This window comes from Rhea americana, unplaced genomic scaffold (assembly GCF_003343005.1).
Source record: "Rhea americana isolate MKP2758 unplaced genomic scaffold, rheAme1 scaffold_24, whole genome shotgun sequence".
NCBI classification, from domain to species: domain Eukaryota; kingdom Metazoa; phylum Chordata; class Aves; order Rheiformes; family Rheidae; genus Rhea; species Rhea americana.
Window position 1 is genome coordinate 2074558 of NW_028186357.1, and position 22315 is coordinate 2096872.

Genomic DNA, 22315 nt, shown 5'->3' on the forward strand with positions numbered 1-22315 from the left:
CTATATCCGTGATTCATTTCTCTCAAAACCACAAGGTAATTCTAGAGATAGAAAAGAAATGAAAGACAAAATGATTTCAGGATAATTTCTGCTGAGCTCTAACATATGCCAAACGGTTCAACAAATATTGAACACCAACCATCCTCCGCCAGGCTGTTCGCTGACTTGCGGGTAAATTGAAGCGCACCTCCGTTCACGGCAGTTTGAGCACTCGCTGACTAAATGACTTTGCATTGCTAAAACTTGAATCAAACTGTTTACCAGAATGGTTACTACAAGTATTTTACCAAATCTATTCCCACCACTCATCAGTGAATTTCCTGCTTATGGCGATGCAAACTCCACAGTCACAGTAAAGATGCTAGAGGTAAAATTCAGTTCCTCCTTTCCTAACAGCATGCCTAATTGCTACCTAGGTTCAAAAATAATCTTTTTCTGTAATAATGAAAGGCATTGAGGAATTTCAGTGGTACCAAAACTCTTAGCAGTAACCAACTATTGATGCTAACAGGACCACTGGTCACTTCAAAGTCATCTGCTGCCTTTGCCCTCTGTTCCCATGCAATCACCACTCCCAAAGCACTAAGATATAGATATGTACCTGCTTTCATCCATCTACATATACACATGCATCTATCTACATATAGCAATACATAGATATATATCTACATATATAGATATAGATACATATAAATAGATATGTATATATAGACACACACACCCCTAGTAAAACTACCTTTTGCAAGGCAGATCAACTGCTTAATTCAAAGGTTATTCACTTTGATTTTGTGGTGAAATACAAACTGAGGAGCCGGATGATTAATAACTCTGAGATGACTGCACACATTAGCAGAGTTGTTTATTATACACAGATATCACATTATATTAAGCTTCAACTCTGTCATTCTTCCATCGAAAACTCCTTCAACTTGCCAAGTTATTTTAGCAACTTAACAAAACTAGCTACAAAATAAGATACAAAGCAGTATTTTCAGAATTATGATCAACAAATAAGGAATTTTGGGTCCAGAAGGAGCCATCTATGGCAGAATCAGTTCTTAGAGGGAGGCCAAATGTAGATTTTTAATCCTGTGATGCTCCATTAGATGCCTAAGAGGTGTGCCAAGAGAGGTGTTGCCATAATAACTGTTCCTTCAGGTTGTGAAAACCAGCATGGAACTAGTGGGGCAATCATTAGGGACGATTACTGATATCTTGGGGAGAGCAATGACTGAACTCATACTCAAGAAATCATCTTCTGACATAACCAATTCCTCCTCTTACAGCCCCCTCTGAAATCCACCTCATTGCTGTAATCCCGTGGCAAAGCCTGCAGTGCGAAAACACCAGCAATACAGAAGTTTCTCAGGTCTCTTTGGCAAAGAAAAGAGCATTGAGTTGAGTTTTGAACACAACAAATGAGGTCGTTCGATCTCCTCTCAAGACCTCCTCTGTTCCTCAGTAAATCTGAGGTAATTCCGCATGGGCAATTCCTCATGCAGAAGTCACCAGGTCCTTTCCTCAACCCTCTTATCCAAAAAATGATTGTGTTTCTAGCTGATAGGATTAAAGTATTATGAAATAATATTTACAACACAGACACCTCTACAAATATTTTTACAGGTGTGTGTATGTAGACATGCGCACACATTCTTTCTCTGTGTATTTAATGGATACGCTTTAAGGATCTTACAGGATGAAAGCCGCATTATAAAYGTAAGATATTACGTATCCTAAGAGATACCCACTTATCCTTTATGATCTTGCTTAATGTTCTACTAAATCATGTTTAGCCTGTTGCCTTTGCTACAGTGAATTTTAAATCTTTTCCAAATCGTTCCTTCAAAAGCTCCCCACATCTCCGGAGCAGATTTCCCCCCAAACTTGTGAATAATCTCCGCAGATATGCRCATAACATTGGTAGAGTTTTTCCAGGTCAGAGTACTTCAGATTGGACTCGAAACAACAACAACMTGAGCAAAATTATGTCGATGCAGGATGTGTTTGTCACTCTTCCACAAAACATGATTTTTTTTCCTTTTAATAAAGGATAGTTAGTATCCTAGATCATAAAAAAAGCTAATTCAATTCAAAAGGTCTTCGCGTTGCCCATCTACCTTTTGCACACTCATAAAAAAGTTATAGGGGCAAGAGGTGGATAGCTATTTTCTTGGCACATCAGGGTGAATTTTAATTCAGCTCAGAGACCTGAGCAATCTTTGAACAAACTCTCTCACAGAGATATGGGAGCTTTGCCATTAAGTCTCATGGATGAGGGATAAGGCCTAAGTGTATTTTCAAAGAAAACAGAATAAAATTGGTCGCGTTCCAGSAGTGCATTTGGTTGTGAGCTTCAGTAAAAGCCCTCAATTCAYGCCAGAAGCCCAGCAAGCAGCAGCGAAAAGGTCCTGTGGATGGCATCTATCACAGCAAGGAGAACAGACGATTGAGCACGCTTCAAGGGCTGGAAGGAATTACAATTTTAGACCTTTCTTCCCCCTTAATGAAACACATTCATTTGGAATATTTTGGCCTGTCATATTTCATTAGTCTGTTGAGAGTTTGGAATAATTAGAAAGGTTTTATTTTGTTAAAAACTCATTTCATTTCACCTTAAATCGCTGCTAAACATGTTCTGTACTTGTCTTAGCTCACGGCGAGCACGAATGCAGATGACTCGGAGGGGAGAGCGCAGRCCGTTCACAGACGCTAACGCCTTCTTGGTGCACAGTCAACTTTTCAGGTTTCCAGTCTACGAGACCCTTTTTCTCTCCTTAAGCAACCAAGCGCTTCTGACGAACACGCCGCAGCTGCGCGCCGAGGGAAGCCGAGCCCGGCTGCACCGAGCAGGAGCTCGCCCCGCGCGCTTGGGCTGAACGCAAAACGACAAGTTAACGCGAGCCGCGAGCCGCTCGTGTCCTTTACAGCGCTTGCTCAGTATTCGGCCCGACGCGGACTAGTTCCTACRGCAGCTGCCGCAGCTCCTGGCACCACGATAACTCGCGGATGAACGGCTCTTTGTCGGAGCAGCTCCAAAGCCACCGCGTGCAAAACCGGCGCTTCTCCGGCTCCGGCAGTTTGCAGGGGGAAGCCGGGAAGACGAGGTCAGCCCGAGCCCGCGGGAAAGCCCGAGGCGCCTGGCAGAGGCGAGGCTCTTGCGCGGAGGTACCCGAGAAATCGTCCTGCCCGCGGGGAGCCTCGGCCCCGCGCCGGACACGGCGCCCGCCGGCACCGCGGTACTTCAGCGGGTTCTGCATCGGGCACGAGGATTAAGAGGAAAAGGAGCCGCCCGGGCTTTCGGGGSAAAAGCACTTATTTCAGTGGCTAAGGAGGCGCCTTGTCTAAAAGGAGCTCTTTGTTGCTCCCCAAGCGCTCGTGGTCCGCACAGAGGATTTTCACAGAAACACAGCCAGAAAAAGGCAGCTAAACGGTACGACAGAACGACCCGTTGACGAGGACAAGCCCGTGCCTTCACCGGCTTCAGTTAAAAGGTGGTCTGGGAAAGGCGCAACCGAGCATTGCAGGGGAAGAGAAAATAAAGATACTTGCATCCCTCCACTGATGATTAAAACCAGGGAAAGTCATTTAGCAAAATATCATCAACACACAGGTACCAAATTCTGGAGTCACTTGTGCTCCAGCTCTTTCCACGCATGAATCCCAMGCCAATAGGTGTCACGAAGAACAAAAGCAAGAGAAGTAACAAGCACGCTATTTCATAGGTAACAGGGAAACGTCATTACGCTCAAGTTGTCTGACAAACTGAGCACAAGAGTGCAAAAATAATTTTTTGTTTGCACTRTACGAACACCCGTGTTCATATGCTTAACAGACACCCTCGTGTTCAAAGGGAAAATCTCTCTGCAGCTTTTCTGAAAGAAGTGCTATCGTACATACTGTTTTGATCAGTGTAATAACTTGTAATAACTACATTACATATATTGATGTACCCCTGTGACTTGCACTATTTTGTGCCTTAAAATTAAATGCAAAACATGATATTTTATTTATGCAGTGCATTCCTTTTTGCAGCATCTGGTGTATGCGAAATGTAATAATGTGAAACTCTTCTAGCCTGTTTGCCACTCTCTCATCTGAGAGTCCATCTTCATGCTCCTGTACAGTCATTTTCAATCCATTTGGAACTCTATTCCAAAGTGATACATTGAAAAAACACTAATTTACATTAATGGGAGTGATTGTTTGCTATATCAGAGATTGATACTTGATCTTATTTTCCAAATAAGTTATTGAACTGCTAGATATCTAAACTTAACCATTCACGTCCTTGCATGAATATTTTTTCTGTGAGAGAACACTGATTCATTACAAGATTATTGATCCTTTATCGTCTAGTCTAAAGCAGAAAGCTATGCAGGTAGGATTTAAGGCTCTAGGCAGTTTTTATCTTATATCAATAACATTTGCAACCTCTGTACTGCAGGGATAAAGCACACAGTAAGACGCAAACAAGAAATATAATATTTAAATCCAAGGAGCTCAGTTTCAGTATTTCTTTGATGCTTTAGGAAGCGGAGGCACAGGCTGGAAACGATGCGCACAAACGTACCCAGCGAGGCAGCGCCTTAGCGACAACGGGAATTTGGGTCTGTTAAGCCTTTGGGGAAGGTCTCCTGGCCCCGGAGTAACGAGCCCGCCACGTCGCTGGGGTTGGAAAGCGGTGCTTTGACAAGGGGAGCGACACGCCRCGCGGCGGCCCAGCCCCTCACCGTCACCGAGCGCGTCAGCCAGAGTAGAACTGCGGCAACTTCACTGCCTCCAGTCCGAGCTACCGCAGGAGACCATTTTAAACCTTCTGCGTCTACAATACGCTGTCTCAGGGTGCGCTCCTCCCTCTTATCTCTTTTCTTCCTCTTTTTCCTTTTCCATCTAGCACCTGAAAAGTGTCCTGAGGGTTTGACAGTTCCTATTTAATCGTTTCATCCTTCTGTATGGAAGACTGCTGAGCATCACACAGCGAGGTCACCGCCAGCCGGGCATTTCTGAATATCTGCCTGCCCTCTTATCTGCCTTGGTGCCAGGCTCCCGCTATCTCGCCTTTTTTTCCCTCCTCCCCGCAGTGTCTGTGATGTTGCGGCAAATAAAGTTCTAAATAACTCCCCTTGCTGGGGCGGGGGGAAAGGGCTGAATTTGCCAATAAACAAAAAGCCTCTCTGCAGAGACAGACTGTTTCCCATTTTTCTTTTAGTTCCCAGTGTACTGACAGTATAGTTATTAAAACCACCATTAGATTACAGAAGGGGAGAAGGACCAACAATAATTCTATTTAGCCTTAGAGGACACAGCTTCAATTCCCAGCTCACTTGCTGTATTTTGCAACTCAAAACTGTTACAGGTTGGTCATGCTTTCTCCAACAACGTCAGACACCTACAGTACAATAAAATTTCCAACTTTTGGTTGTCCTACTATTCCTGTAAAACTAAGCAGGGACTCGGGACTCAATGAGATAAATTTTAAACAATATTGTCCTGTGGTTAGCTATACTACACCAAGATTTTCCTCGCTTTTAAACAGCTCAGCAGAGGTGTAGCACATTCCCTAGCTCACTTCTGATACGTGAGCTCTAAAGTAACATTTGTCACCRCCACTCTCCAGCTCGGTCAGAGTTTGCCCCTCAACTAGAATGAGGATTTTGCAAGCAATTTATTTTTCCACTTGGTATCTGAGCCTTAAAAAAAACTCTGTAAGCTATTCTAACTGAGCCCAAAGTTGAAACGTTGGGAATTGGGAATCCAAATATTTGGTGAATCACAATGTTTCCATGTGTTTATTAATATCGCCAAGCACTCAAGTCCCAGACATGTGAAAGGGGACTGAGCAAGCGTGGRGCAAAGCAGAGCCCGAGCTGCACGGGCCTCAGCAGCGCTACCCTGCAGTGAAACTCCCTTTCCTCCTCCGAGCTAAGCAGCGTTCGGATGGCCAGAGGGTCTGCACACACACATAACCATAACGAAGACGGCACAATGATCTTACACCCTTCACTGGCCCATAGCAACTATTCCGTGCACTTCATGTGCTTCTCACAAAAYGACGGTACCATTTTGTGGCTGCTCCCTCCATTGCCCTCCTTCTGGTCTACTGGGTCAGACAGGAACCCAATAGATCTAGTCAAAACCAAGGGAATGGAAAACTAATAGCAGGGCACAGAAAAAAAAATCTAACTGCAGACTGAAGAGTATACAGACTGATGCTCTCAGCACCTACAGATCAGCATATGTACTACAGACACTCACTGTTTTAACAGTGATTTGCAGAAACACCTGGACATGGAAGAGGCAGCAGTGCAATACCTTCTCTGTCACCAGCACTTAGACACAGTTAGCAGCCAGAGAACACTGGACGTGTTGGCTTACAATGCTAAAGAACCACCTTCGCACGCCTCAGTCAAGGCCRCTCTACGATGGAAAGCTGTAGGCTCTGCAGAACCCACGGGTCTCTAAGAGAAGAGCAAGAAAGCGTGCCTTCTACTACGCTCAAGAAGTGGAGTTAAATAAAAAAGGTGGTATTCTATCAGCCACTGGCCATGTTACGGCCATGAAGACAATTCAAGTCAATCWCTTAGGTCTGACCAGTGAGGCCAACTGGAATCTTCCTGCATCTTCAGTGGTAAAGAATCATGTCCCTCAACCACTGGACTACCAAAAACCATCCTGCACACTCCTAATTTCACTTCTAAGTATTTCCAATATCTATCTAACACACAGTTGGGAGCAGTCACCCTTCAAAGTTTTAGGAGTTATACAGGCTCAACTGAGGTTATCCAGACTGTCAGTCAGCGTTAGAGGCTGTTGTCAGTCATTTCCAAACACGTCAGGAAACTGCAGTTAGAAACATTAACAATAGGATTTCACAGATGTAGGTTACACACTTCTAGAAAAGAAATGGCAGTTGCTGGCAATAGGGAAATACTTAAGAACTACTTATCCCCTAATTACATGAGGTACCGCACTCTAAGCCCTGAATGCTAAGCAGTGCTCCAGCGCGTGCTCATCTTCACCCTACAGAATTACGGGGAAACGCTAAGGCTCCATCTGAGCATTTCTTAGCCAAGATTCCTTGCATAAACAGATGGAGCAATTTTGCTGTTTCCATGCTGACACATTCAGACTATAAAAGGATTAAGTTCTAATTTATCATAAAATCACTTCAGATAGGACACTGTAATCTTTCTATCCTTCTSAAGTGTGGCAAAGACAGGACTGTCTGCATTACGTTCAAAATAGGCAAACAATAGCTGAAATGGTCAGTGAAACCCCTTTAACAGCTACAGAGCACTGATGGCAGCCTGGGTGGGGGAGCCAGTCTCAAGGACTTTCAATATTCCCCCAGAGATGGGAGATGATCCTCACTACACTGATTTCCCAGCACACACTAATGCATCAACCAACTCCCAGCGGCATCGCAGACAAAGATCGCCGTATTAAAAGGGCAAAGTTCTAGTTACGAGTTGAATATCAAAATCCATAAAGCAGCAAGGAGTGCAGGCAGTGAAGATTTTATGAGGCTGCTCTGCACACCCAACTGTTGGGAGGAGACTGGCACATGGCAGAACAGGTCAGAGTTAGACTGGTTTTCTCACTCTGCAGTAACAAAGCAGTTGGAAGTGAATGCAGGAGTGGAGCCAAATTAGATTTGGCTTTTGAAGGGAGTCTGGTGATAACTTTCAGCACTAGGCATTAATTAATATTGCTGGAACACTTCGAGGAGAAGCTACCCAGAACCTGAACACGACGTGCAGAGAAAAGCTCCCTGATAAACTATGTAGCCAGTGCAAAGATACCTGTTAATTCCTACTCAGAAGATTGTTTTCCCTGAGATTGTAACTTTTAAACAAAATTTCCCCTTGAATACAATGGAAGGGCTGCTTCTCTAAGAAAATGAGAATAAAATCATCATGGAGAAACTAATACCATGAAGTTTAGTTCCACATCTGCTGTCAGTGATGTCTCAAACTCCTCTGTGGTTTCAGCAGTTCCTAACTGGGGAACACGAATTCCATTTTCAAAGTGTTTAAGCTTTCCAATGTTCTTGTGAATGCATCCAAAGAAACATATCTTGCTAGCCATGGGAGAGCCAAGCACCCTGCTCCAAGCATCATCTTCCTACCCTGCATTTGGCAGTGTGTGGTCCTGAAGCCACGTCTCCACAGGGAAAGAGATTCTCTCAAGTACGACTTTGTTCAAATTGAACTTTGCAAAGAAATGACATATTTATATAAAACTAAATTCCATCTAAGTTTCCTGATCAGCTCTCTGCACAGTTACACATTCTGATCCTTTTTTTCCCTGCTGGCAGTCTGTATTCACATCTTGTGCTGCTTAAAGTGCAGATGAAAACCTTTCCTCCAGCACAGATTTTGAGAAGCTTGTTCAAGCCTTCCCCTAAAGATAGAATTCTTTAATGGACAACTTAAGTTACACTAAGCTATTGCTGGAAATGTAATGACAGGGCTGCCAGCTGAAAGTCTAAATACCAAAATAAGACAATAGATCAGTCATTCTCATTATGGCTTCTTTGTACTTCCTTGAAATTATGGGTCTGTAAAAGTACCAGGCTTAATTGTCTAGTAAGTCACTGTCTTGCCTGCCTCCTTCCTAAATGCCATGGCACAGAAACGAAGGCTATCTCAGGTTTTCTTTTGTTACTCTCATGGGCATGAAGTAAACATTTCAATCAATTTGTGAAGMTCATTTTCTTATACTACGAGGTTAGCATTACACTGTAATTCTGAAGTTGGAAAGAAAGGACATAGCATTTGGAGGGTAGAGAGGAACAGAAAATCGCTGCTGTAGACACACAGACAGTGACCCATATTTGCAGTCAGTTGGTCTATTTATCTGCAGATGTTAGTGTAGTTTAATAGCTAATGGCACCATATAAGTACCATTTGTAGAAAAACTTTTGTTCCACAGCCTCAAATGCATTCCCACATTCCTCCTAAACTTAGACCAAAAATGTGAAGGTTTTAGAAAATCTAAATTACATATTTAGAGTAAGGCTTTGCAATTTTTAGTAATGACCAAACAATGCTTGTCTAGAACAACATACACCAGTAGAATCAATTGATTCTAGTCCTCAGGTTTTCATTTGAATCAATTCTTTATGAATATTCAGCATTTATATCTGAAGACATTTTTATGATATTTATCCTGTATACACCTTTTAACACCTGGATTTTGTTCTCTTCCAAGAAATTCAAACCACTTACAGCCCCGATAGCACTTAAACACATAGCAGCATCTTCTCTGCACTTTCTCCTAGTCCTTCCTATTTATCTTACCTTTAACATAGCGTGTTTTTCATTTGCTCCAACAATCAAAATTTCTGCCATATCCTCAGCATGCTCAGTCCGCGCATGGACAAACAAGGCTCTGCCAGCTTCCGATATATTCTTCAGCGCAACTAAAGACCCATCGCTTTCCACCTTGAAGTCTGGGTTAGAAACTTCGAAGTTCAACTTGCTATTCCCCTGGCAGTCATCAAACACCACTGAAAAAAATAGAAGAAACAAGTATTATGTTAATAGCTTGTCTATAGATGTCAGGAAGAAATGGCTCTAATCTAAGGGGAAAACTTTATAAAATTATAGTCACACAAATACAAAGCTTCTTTCCAAATTTTAACAATCTTCTGAACACATATCCTGAGAAGGAYGAGGAGTTTTTGACCATTCTAATTGGTAAGACATACATTAAACACTCTGGACATGAATATTTTGTTTCCACTCAAATCAAAAGCGCTAAATACCCAGGTTGTTAGGCAATAGCAAGAGAGGCCTTATCATTCCCCTCCATCAAAAAACGGATCTCAAAAGCCTTTTCTGCTGGCAAAGTAGGTTTCAGATATCCATTAGGTTATTCTTGGAATGGGTTGTTTACAGAATATTCTACTTCATATTCTACTGCAAAAATGTTATAATAAAAGTAGAACTATAATATTTTTGTTGACTATCTGAATTTTGATATAGTGCATTACCTGCACTATAGGTAGAGCTAAGGATGCTAAATCTTTATTAAACAATAATAATGTTAATAACCCTGTTTCACTTTACATGGAAGATTTAAACCATTCACTAAGGCTAGCATAAAGAGAAACATCTCTACAGTACTAAGGTTTGAGACTTTGCCTCAAATGTCTTGTGAGTCTAGTATATTCAGATTTGCGTGAAATACTGGAACAGGGATTAGTGATGCAACTACCAGGCAGTAACACTAATCTGTCCCTAAAATATTCAGCCACRCGTAAACTCCTTGCTAAGCCGCCCAACATCCACACAACATTAAGAACCAAACCCATTTAGACGGGTTTCCAGACACATGGGATCGCAGCACTTCTCGGCGAGGTGAAAAGCGGAAAGTCTTTCCACTTCCAAACAAGAGGAAACCATGCTCCCCCCTTTCCATCTGTGCGAGTGCCATGATCCCCAGGGGCTGGGAGGGCAGTGGGGAGCAGTATGACCGCTGCACTGGTGGTGGAAACCAAATCCCTTTTCCCTTGGGAACTTTTAGTTCTCAAGTCACCTTTTCAGATTTTGACATGTCAAAGATGCATTTGTATGCAGGGGGTTTTGTTTTGGTTGTTCTTAAACAGTCTATTCTACATTCCATACTTGCTTCTCGAGTTACTGTTAACATAGAATATTTTACTTAGCTGTATATTCTTGCTATCTCAATTTTATATTTCATTTTTATCAAATCTTTAGAAACTGCGTTACGTTAAGAAATGGATACAGACAGGGAAGCAGAGACTACAGGCAATCAAAGACAATAGAGTTTACTGAAAATAAAGCATTTTCAGTAATTGTTTAAATTCATTGTGTACATTATCCTTGGATTTGGTTGTTGTTTTCAAAGGAAAAAAAAAAAAACACAGCATTTCCTGTGGTGGGGCTGGCCTCATAGCACCGCTGCGAAATTTCACAAAAAGCCTCTTCATCAAGATGCTTCCAAGCCAAACTAAATTTTGCGTCTCTTTCCAGACATGCCAGTTTGAGGCATGAGCTGCCAGAAGACCTCATGGAAATCCCTTCTTCCTGAACATTCACTGGGACTGAATCCCAATATAGAAGCATCACAGGGGGAAAAGAAACTACTGCCAGTTCCAGAACTCAAATACAACTTTATTTTATGAYGCATAATGATGAAAAAGCTTAAATTAAAAATTAAATAAAAGCAAAATACCCAAATGCCCCAAAATTCAAAAACTACACAGAAGAATGTGTGTGACACTTTGCCACATCCACAAAGGAATTAGGAGGCTGAAGTGGGATTTAAATAGAACATCAAGTTCTGAACCTATAGTCATGCCTGCCTATCATCCTACTGAGAAGTAGCTAAATTTTGGTCACCATAGCTTCTTGCATGAAAATTATCCAAGTACCTGCCAGATCTACTTCTGTAGAASTTTTAAGCTTGCTTACATGTTTTAGCTAAATCCTGTTCCCATTTCCTCTGGTTTACTCAAGGGTAAGAGCACTCTCCTTGGATTCACAGAGGGATAGCAAAGCAGAGTTTCGTCAGCACATTTGGCATTTCACTGAATTTTGCGGAAAGCAAAAGGGATTACAAACAGAAAAAAGGAAACAAAAAGCTGTCTTTCCTCACGGCTGCTGCAGTCCCCGCAGACAAATCTACCCAAATCTGTCATATCGCACACCCCTGCTTGCAATATCTTACCCTGCAGTAAATGGGAGAAAAGAGAATTTTGGAGCAGTAGCACTTTGAAACAATTTTACAGTGCCAATCTGCACCAGTGTCCACACTGCCCTAAGGGCCTTAGCTGGTCCCTGAGACCAGGCAGCGCTCACGGAAAGACTTCTGCAATCACAGTAGCAATTTGATGGAAGAGCCACCCTAGTATAAAATCACCTATTGCAATTTATGTTGATGATATGACAGGTATTTTAACAGATTCACTGCAATCTCCTAAAGCTATCAACCCACAAAAAGACAAAATTTCCCTGTCACCACAAATGTGGGAAGTTGAAACTCTSTATTGTAATCACTGTATAGATTACAGTCTTGATGAATTATGATGGATTGCCTTTTAACTTTTTTCCCTCCCTGTAAAAAACAATCAAACAAGGCCTTAAGAATGTACCTTGTTATATTGAACAAACTTTTCCTCTTCATAATCAAAAGGTGCTGGTGGCCTACCAGTCTGCTATTACTTCGCACCTGGAAAAATTGGGCATCTCACTCTGCCAGTTAATCATGTTAGGAGTAAGAAGCTTCTCAGTAATGCCAAAAAAATTGCCAAAAGTAGTAAAACCTAATGACTATGACAAAGTAATTGCTTAAAAACAAAAGCGAGGGTTCCGAGCTGGAGCTACCCAGCCTCGTACTTCAGAGGGGCGACGTGGCCCGGAGTACATCGCTCCCGCCTCGCTGCTCGGCACTCACGGATCTGCGGACTCCTGCTCCGCTGCCAGCTGGGAGCCCTGCAGAAAGTCAGAGACCTCATGCAGATTAGATGCACAAAATCAGCAGATGTACTTGGATCTACATTGTATCTTCRCTTGAAGTTATGAATTTGGCACTTTCAGACCTTTCATACTTYGCTCATCCGTTGACCCTGCTTTCCGAAACGCTGCACTTTTTCCAGGGGCAGAAGTGGAGTTGCTTGAAAGTRGGAAACTTACTGTGTCTCATCAAAAAGCACTGATGCTTTCAATCCCCAATTCTACCACAGAAACAAGAGTATTTGACAAGGTTAATAGCAAGGAGGGGGAAAGAAAATGAAAAGGCTCTGAGCACTACTGATAGGTAGGACAGAAATTAGAAGTGGGTGGAAGGAAATGAAGTGATCGCAAGGATAGAGAACACGAAGATTACTCAGACCAAGGGCCAATGGAGAAGAAACCAAAGCAAATTGTTAAAAGTTCACGATAAGCGTAGCTTTAGATAAAAATCACTAGTCTGAAGCTAGAAGTAAATCTGGGCTTTATCAGAACTGTGATACTGCCTCAACTGGAAAGAYTGGAAAACTTCTCACAGGATCCCCATTACGTTCTCAGTCACTTGTCCGATGGCTCCTCTCGGGAACATTTGCTTCCTTAAACTCACATCACTTCTGGGGAAAAGCCAGCGTAGACACCCAAAAGTTACAGCCCTAGAGCACAACTCAGCACAGCCCATGCTTCCCTGCCCTGTTCTCCCACATTTGTGCCCCAGGCACTCAAGGAACATACGAGGAGTCTCAGCTTCAGCAGCTTATTCGGATTTCCAGCCTAAGGCACTCTCTCTCTCAAACTTAACAGGTTGCTGATACTCAAAGAGAGAGAGACAGAGAGAGAGAGAGAGAGAGAGAGAGAGACAGAGAGAGAGAGAGAGAGAGAGAGAGAGAGAGAGAGAATACAAATCTCTGTGTAAAAGTTTAAGTGATTAGTTACTCCTCATGATCACGAAGCTCAAACGTGAACTAATTAGCGTACGAGACGCTACAGAAGGGTTCGGTGCCATGGGTTAAGGGGAGGTGCAGCCCRGGATTAGAGAAAGTTTTCCAGCTACAAAAGGTAGCTCACTACTGAGGACATGCTAGATATTTACTGTTGCAGGGTTTTTAACAAGGGTTTAAACAAGCACAAAGTTAATCCAAAAATCACTCAAAACCAACATCAGTACCTGATCCTACTTCAGAGCAAGCTGATGGACTAGGTTGAAGCCCCTTCTAGACCTACAGGTCTYAGATTCAGTTCATTTTCCCGTGCATTAATATCTACATTAGGCCTATACATGTCTGCTTCGGTCAAGAAAAAGAAAAACTATGAAAAGACAGTGAATTAACTACTGTGTCCCCCTACACAGCCAATCCAGCAAGCTGCATCCTGCAATCTCTCCCAGGGCTAAAGGAAATTTGGGTATGGGACAGAGTTTCTCAAAACAAGATGAAAGAACACAGGCAAGGAAACAAAACAAAACAAAAAAAAAGCAGCAGCATCCTATTGAGAAGATATCTAAAATATCAAAAGTGCCAGATTTCAGGAAAATGTGAATGTCTCATTAGAAATAAAACATATCATTTCTTCTAATAAGATCTTTTCCGATTATTATTAAAATAATCCCCAATTATCCAGAAGCAGTTAACAAAATCCATGTCCATTGGATGCATATTACATGCGCAGAGTCCACTAAGCTTCATAGAGAGGAGAGACAGAACCAAAGATGCTGGCAGTTTGCGAAACTAAAAAGTTCATCTTCCAATATATAACCCTTKGCTACCGCCAACCATGGTGACTTAAGATGTTTTGATGTACAGTGATGACCGTGATGTAATCACGATGTTCATGCACTGGCCACATAAAGACAAGGTAAAGTTCTGAGACAAAAGGCAGAAAAAACAGGCAGTATAAATATATAACTGGCATTATTCGTATTGCTCAGCTGTAGTACTACAGATTGAAGAGTAGCCTGGTGAAATGTCCACATACATTAAGATCTCCCCTGTCCTCCTACACACRCACGCACAGTGTTAGAGCTTGAAGAGTTTAATTAGGTTGCAAGCTCTTCAGGGCAGCCGATTGCTTGTTCTGTGCTCACACAGCGCTTGGCAAAATCATTCGTGGCTGATGGTCAAGGTGCTACAGAAGTGCAAAACATTAAGAACAGTCACTGTTCAACTCTACCTCCAATCTAAAGCGTGGGAAATACTACTGCAGACGTGACTAAAAGGTGGTTACGTCCCATCATCAAGAACTTCATGGGCAATTGAAGCAATGATCTAACATTTATTTACAGGAAGGCAGAGTTCTTCGTTTATTGATGCACATATGACTCTTCTGATGTTACTAGTCATGCTCCAGCTGCCAAATGAACATCTTTATTGTGCTTAATATGCCATATGGTATGAGACAGGCTCCAAAACTCCATGCAAGCAAAATGAAAATACTGCCAAGCATCTCCCAAAGAAAAACAACATGCATGTCACTCATCGCCCTCTGCTCATTTCTCAGCCTCCAGTACTAGGCTTTTCCTCCTTTCCGTGAGGAAGCTCAGCCACACGTGACTCGTACTAAGTATTTCTGTCCACCAGCTAGATTATTAATGCTACTGCCTACATGCATCCCAAGGCTTTAATCACTGACTTTGATTTTATCATCATCATTGSAACTGGTGGAAAGAGAGATTCTTCTGTAGGATCCCAAGTCTACTACTGTAATGATGGGAAATGGAAGCTGTGTTCAGAAATGTTACCTTTAACAGACCTCAGCAAGAAATCTCAAGTTCCTAAGATTCATTGTTTCAGTGCAGCCTGTCTCCCCGCTGAGGGGCCACATACTGAAGCACAGATGTTAKAGCAAACACCATTTTAAAAACATTAAAACCTTAGCAGTCAGGTCTTTCTTGTGAACCCACAAGAAACAAAACACAAGGTGAAATAGCTCTCTTGCATTCAACAGCACACTGAGCTAACATTTCTCTTTCAAAGCATTATTTTTTCAGAGTATCATTCTCAGAAGTTTTAAGGCATTTTGAGCAGAAATTCACAATCCATAGTTTCCCCTCTGACAAAATCTCTAAACAGGTATTCTGAATAAATATATATATATATATATATACACACACACACACAAAACATACACATATACATATTTTAACATTGGATGATAGCTAGAAACAAAACAGCTCCTCAGTGAGATCTCACATTGAGAATATACACCAAACACAGATTTAATTACTGTATCAACTAAGCGTAGGATCCTTTTTGTAAACGCAGTCTAGTCTTGTTAAATCAGCGGGATTTTTGGCATGAAGAGAATTTTATCTTGTGCACCTTTATCCTGTATYATTCATTTTAACAGGTGACTTTAGAGCATATTGAAACTGCTTGTCTCTCTCCTTTTGGAAGCTGCATCTGAGAGAGGGCTAGAAGTACAAGAAAAGCACGTTACAGCTGCACAAAGGCAACTTAACTTTCCAGCCCAGCAGGCATCTCTTGGCTGCAGCAAAAAAATCGTCCCTGCTCAAAGATGTTAGCAAAATACCGAAGTTAAATGGACAGAAAATTGGCAAAGTTGAACTTCATTAACTAGGATGAGGAAGGGGATGATTGAAGCAAAAGTAAATGCTTGCAAGTGCCGCTGTAGTGGGAAGTAACTAACGACCCGCTGAAGCTCTAGCTGACAATAAGCAAGGGGGTTGAGCGCACACAGCGGACACGCAGCTAGAGAGATGATATGAGGCTACCACGGGACCAGTGTTAGTTACACTGCTGAACCCATGAGTCTTAGTGGTAAAAGCTCTGGTATGGGGTGTCATACAAGAGGCCAGTAGACACGCAGAGCTTTAGGAATRTTCAATAGATCAGTTTGTCTGTCAACATGAATGAGATGAACCAACAWATCTGGACAGGCCATATCCATCCAAGAAGGAGAGGTATCTCTGATAACAGCTAATAACAAAGGCAGTTGGGAAATAAAAAATCTTGCTTTGCAGGTTAGCAATATTGTCACTTGGGAGAAACAGCTTCTCTCCCTTCCCTTGAGATGCCTTCACAACAGGCTCTGAAGGCCAGGCTCTGGAGGGAGGCCACATCTTGTTCATTCCTGCTGGTCTCCTGCAAGAACACCTAAGGCAGGAGGAGGAGAGGAAACAGAAGGACAGACATGCCACCCACAACACTTCTGGGTCACTTAAACTCCAAACAGGACACTGGACGCTGTCAGAAGTTAATTCCAACTTTTGAACTAAAATAAATTCTCAGGGTACAAGTCCATCAGCCCCTTTCCCCACACCCACTGGGTATGCAGAGAGATGGAAACCAGGAACAAATCAAACAAAAACACAGCTAGAAACCCACTGCTATTCCCCCATAGCCAAATTTTGAAATAAAGGATGCAAGCAATTGGGCAACTGGCCCTGCCTTGGGACAGCTGCCTCGTTACTCCTGCCTCCTTTAGAATTAGCAAAACCCCCCACACCGGCTTCAGTTTTACAAAGCTCATCCCTTTAAACCGAGATCTAAGCTAAAAATTAACAGATGACAGGAACTGCATTCTGACCCCCTAGGGCTATGATGAACTCTTTGGATGCCTGACTCCAAATTTATTTTGAAAAGCAAAGCAGCTCACAGTTCTTGGTGTTAGCCCTAATCTCTATCAAATCTAATCCTGGCATATTTATCAATGATTTATCATCAATTTTTTTTTAACTGGATAGCAGAAAAGAAAGTGATCAAAACCACAATTTTTCTAAAAGTCAGACAGGCTGACCATTAAAACATAATTTTTCCGTTATTTGAAATCAAAAATCACTCTTGAAATAATAGGTTTGTGGCTCAAAAAAGTTACTAGCAAGCCTAAAAAGCTCCTTTACAGAAAGCATCCTATTGAACTTTCATGAAAATGAACAGAATGAATGAATTTAATAAAAATCCTTTTCATATGAGTTTTTAAAGTTTAATGCTAAATTGCAACTCTGCAGTGGAACTGCTATAGAGTTATTTAAAAAAAAAAGAAAAACCAACAACGATAAGGTTATCGTCCCSCACAGCACATTCACGATCCTCTTGTATGTACATAGTTTCTTTACATGCTTCCTGAAGCAAATTATAATGACGACTCATTTTGTTTAGCACCTAGATAGTCAAAGACTGAAGAAATAAGCAACAGTACAATACTCAAAATCTAGCAAATACYGCTGAACACGCACACACACACTCACACACCTATATTCAAATTCTTTGGGAGAGTAAGAACCAAACACCAGACTTGATCTTTGCACRTGCTAATAATGCCTGTACCAGTAACCTGAACAGGCAAACTTTCCACACCATTTACACCGGATTTAGGCACACCAGCCAGTTAAATCACACCAACTTGGCCARCAGTTTGGCACAAGCAAGGTTGTCCATATCTACTCTTCTAAGAYGCCTTTCTTCCACAATTTGCAGAAGATTTTAATATTCACAGGTTTTTCTACACCATTAAAATACACAGGGAAAATATAGTGCTGATAAGAGCAGCACTTCCCATAGGTGCCAAAAGCCGAGCAGGACACTTGGGATCGGCTGCAGCCAGGAAGCTGCTTTGGAGCACAGCAGGCCACACGAGCGGCACGGCTCGGCTGGCGCCGATGCCAAGGACTCCCGTTTTACTCAGCACAGATAAGCTCTGGCTTATCTTTGTCTTTTCTTGCTCCCTGTTTCTTTTCCTCACAGACAAAAGTATCCCTCAATCACATATCATCACCATCTTCAAAGAACCCCTCACTTCTCCCAATGCTTCTCCATCAGCTGTTTCTAGTTGCTTGAAATTATAGGGAAATCCAAACACTACAATAAAAACTAAAGCCAAAAAAAAAAAAAAAAAAAAAAAAAAAAAAAAAAAAAAGGAGAAAAAAAAAAAAAAACCTCAAGCCAGACTTCACCAGCTCACGTTACATATCTTCACAGATCCCTTTGCTGCCTGTTGTCTCACTTAGGACAAAAATCTAACCAAGTGGAAGAAGCAGTAATGACTTCTCAGTTGGAAGTTATTCTGACTTACTCATTACAGGGTAGACATGTTATTGACTGATCTCTTAGGTCACTGGCCGATTATAAGGCATGTTAATACTGCAGCTTCTGCTCTTAGCCCTGGAGAAAAATTAGTTTCAACAAAAATAGGATGTCAGTGCACGCGTCCGAAAAAGCCTTTGATGGTGCTCTGTCGTGGTCATTGACCTTTCCACTGCAACACCTAGCCCAATTTAAACAGCTCCCGCGTCTATGGGAACGCAGAGGACACTTGTACAGATACCACATTTGGGGAGCCACAGCCTCTGAGGAGCTGCCACGTGTGGAAGAACATGTCATTTCACTGTTAACACCACGCTGCTTTGGAACAGTCTACCCAACCCCGAGCCCAGCAGAGGCACCTAGAAAAGATGCCTTCACCTTACTCAGGTCGATGAAGGGGTTTCCTATTGTGATGCATATATTCAACATTTTTCCTTTTGACCCAATTTACGTAACATTTTGGTAAGAAACCCAGGAGAATGTAAGAGGAAATTAATTTTAAAAATTCTTACAAAATTTCACAAGCTGAGTCCGTGACACAAATAGATAGAATCAAAGACATTCAAATGTATTCAGTATGTTGTGATTCTGCAAATTACTGAGAAGTTTGTCAGTCTGAAATTATTTGTATCCTATAGCAGAGCAAGATGGGATAGAGGTCATACAAGAATTCCCAGTGGTATGTAACAGATAATTTCCTTTAAATATCAGCTGAATAAAGAAACAACAAACCATATACTCTTAACCATAAGTGTTCTTGGCTTCTACACAAACACACATCTGATCTTTTAACAGTCACCTTAAATGCTATTCTCAATCAAATTTCTTGCTACATGTAATTTATTGAAAACTAATCAATTGGAGTTATATTCAGTAGAAGAAACATGGTCCCAGGGGGATTTAAAGTATGTAAATAAATTGCTGCCAGTAGATGTCAAAAAATAACAACAAGTAATCAGTCACAGGAAATCACTGTAGTGCAACCAGCACACACAAAAAAAATCCTTATTCACTCCACTATGTTTTTAAGATGTCTCCAAAACAACAAATTCATTTAATAAGGGTTTTCAGTAAACTAGACAGTTAGCTGCAGGTCATAGGATCCCTGCTCTCTCCCCGCCAAGTTCACAATTAAAACTGTTTGTCTTCAAGGTCAGTTTGCTGTAATTACAGTAATCTGTCATTTCTTAACATGAACTGTCATAACTACTTCTTTCTCCCCCCTCCGCTTTTTTTTTTTTTTTTTTTTTTTTAATTAATCGCCAACCCTTGCATCCATACTCAACCAACAGCACGATGCTCGGAGCCTTAAGTGAAATTGCTTGAAATTTGGATATAATGGAGTTGAACAGAAGATCTACCAACTAAACCGTGCACGTGCGTGTCTGGCCGAAGCCCGGGCTGGTAGGAGGAAGGCCGCCCAGCGACGCCAACCACATCCCGGCCTCGCTGGAGGAACGGCCGCTTCGCCTGCTCCTTCACTCGGAAATACAAATGCCTCAGTGATTTGAGGATGAGAGAAAAACCATCTTTCATCCCATACCAAATCCATGACAGCCACACGCTTTCACACACACTTTTCTCAGAGACAGGGGGAAAAGATTGCTCGACAGGTCTCTTACTCTAACAGTACATTGAGAAAAGGAATCAGTGCAGGAGCTTGTATTAATAGCTTATTTAATGAAAAAAGTGCTTTTTAGACATTATCCACAGACACTGTGCCAAGGCAACATTGACCATCTTCTGAAYCTCGGCTCTTGGTTTCACCTCCTGGGGGTTATACAGCTAATCTGTAATCAGCAGCGACTGGCACAGACCGCTTCCTAACCTCACCGCCCCGATAGGAAGCCAGGCTGCTGGGCAGAACATGCTAGGACACGCAAAATACCATCACCGCATGGACATCTRTACACAGCTGCCCTTTCCTGCAGCAACAATCTTTACAAAATGCTTTCTCAATGTGCAATAAGGTTCTCTTAAAAGGCATCCCCAGGAATAAAGATCTCGGCTTGGACTATGCGCAACTAATTTCCAAATAGCACTCAGCAGTACAAGTTTCAGAAATAGAGAATGACGCATCATTTACAATACATAAAAGGAAATAAGAGTGAGTAATAAATTCACTGTGTAATATTTTCCTTTCAAAGTGGATACTGTAGGTTGCTGGCCTGTTTTCCCAGCTGCTGAATGAGTAATACCATGCCTGAAAACCTGCTCAAGTCATTTATTCAGTGAGTAGGTATTTTTTTTTTTCTGGGAAAGTTAAAGTTTACCCCTGTTTCCAGGGAAAACCTTTTGCCTTTTCATCTTCTCCATCAAAGATCCTGACAGCAGAGGAATGACATTTCTTCAAAGTTCTTTTAACTGAGTTCTCGCAACCTTTTTTTCAGGGTCACCAGTAGAAAGATTATTTTTCCAAAGGGATCTGATAACTGCACAGCAGACCTAGATTCCTTTCCAGTCTTCAGTCTAAAAATTGTGTTTTTAATATATAGCCCTAGGCCACAGTTTATGAATATCTTTCCAGAACACCTTTAAACATCTAAATTGCATTTAAGCCTGCACAATTAGTCAGTGGTTAAACTTTTGTTTTAGTCAAGTATTTTTGCCAGTTGCAGCAYACAGATCATCCTATAAACAGAAAATCAGCTTTGCAGCCTGCTAAAATACAGCACTTGCATGAGATTAACTAGGAAAGCCACCTCTGAATACTCCTCTGGATTTAAACATGCTCAACTTTTGTTTTTTTCTTTCAAACAATATCACAGCTTAACTAATGGTTACAGAACCAAATAACCCTGGATTGAGTTTTGACTCTCACACTAAGATCAGACAAGGAGCACAGCTGAGAGCGACGGAATCAGAAGTGCACCCTGTAATCCTGCTCTGCGCAGTCACTCCCAGCGCAGTTTCTATTCCCATCAGATCCAGGCTTTCATACTTTAAAGACAGACGGGCTCAGGCATCTTCCACTACGGAACTGACCTGAGGGACAGTTCTGCCAGCTGAGAACGTTTATAAGCACCCTGAAATTTGTATAGATAGATAAACCAAGGGAAAAGCATCAGGCTACTGAAGCTTTTGCCTGTTTTTACTAAGAAACAATGAAAAAACAGGTAACACGTAACACAGTAATGGCTGAATGATGAGCCAGATGACAACATATTCTAATGCTTAATTCTTAAACAGGCAGCCTTGCTACATGGAGACTTGCATTTAAACAGCAGCAGTTCCGTCTGAAGTAAGTTACAGTGAAAACTTGTTCTAATTACTCCACATTTCCAATGGCCACATGACACGGCTGCTGCTAGGCACCGTGCATGCAGTGTTTCTAACACACAGTTTGCATCAGTGCAGCCGCAAGCTAAGGYTGAAGTTAATGCAGAATTTGTTCCAAGCCTTTTTGTCAGCTTCAAGGGATTAYGGATCAGACCAATAACTACCAATTTTTGAAGAAAACAGTGATCAAGCAGTAGAATTTTTCATTAAACTCCATAGTCAACAAGAGGTGTAATGAAAAAGCTGTCTGAGCCAAAACCCTAGATATGAACACCCACAACGGGGACTGTTTGTTGAACCAAAGTATTACCCTAAAAATGAAAAATAGAACATCTCCACCTTGGAGATTAAGGACTCTAGAATACCTCTAGTAAACAATATATCTTATAGAGTAATACGGTTTTATAAAATTTCTTACTAGTGTCAAATACTTATTTTCATGTGGTGATCTCATTGCAGACAGGTCAGACAAGATGCTGGGCTACCAGACAGCAATGACAGTAGTGACTTTGCAATCAG

General features: G+C 41.8%; 1 protein-coding gene across 2 annotated transcripts in view; it reads right to left on the reverse strand.

Annotated features, from left to right (window-relative positions):
• The window catches only part of CDH13 (cadherin 13), a 482277-nt gene that overhangs the window by 308078 nt on the left and 151884 nt on the right, over positions 1 to 22315 (reverse strand). For both annotated transcript variants that reach the window (XM_085306414.1, XM_085306412.1), the window contains exon 3: positions 9303 to 9511. In XM_085306414.1, coding sequence (XP_085162540.1) covers positions 9303 to 9511 — 209 coding nt within the window. The remainder of the gene's footprint in view (positions 1 to 9302; positions 9512 to 22315) is intronic.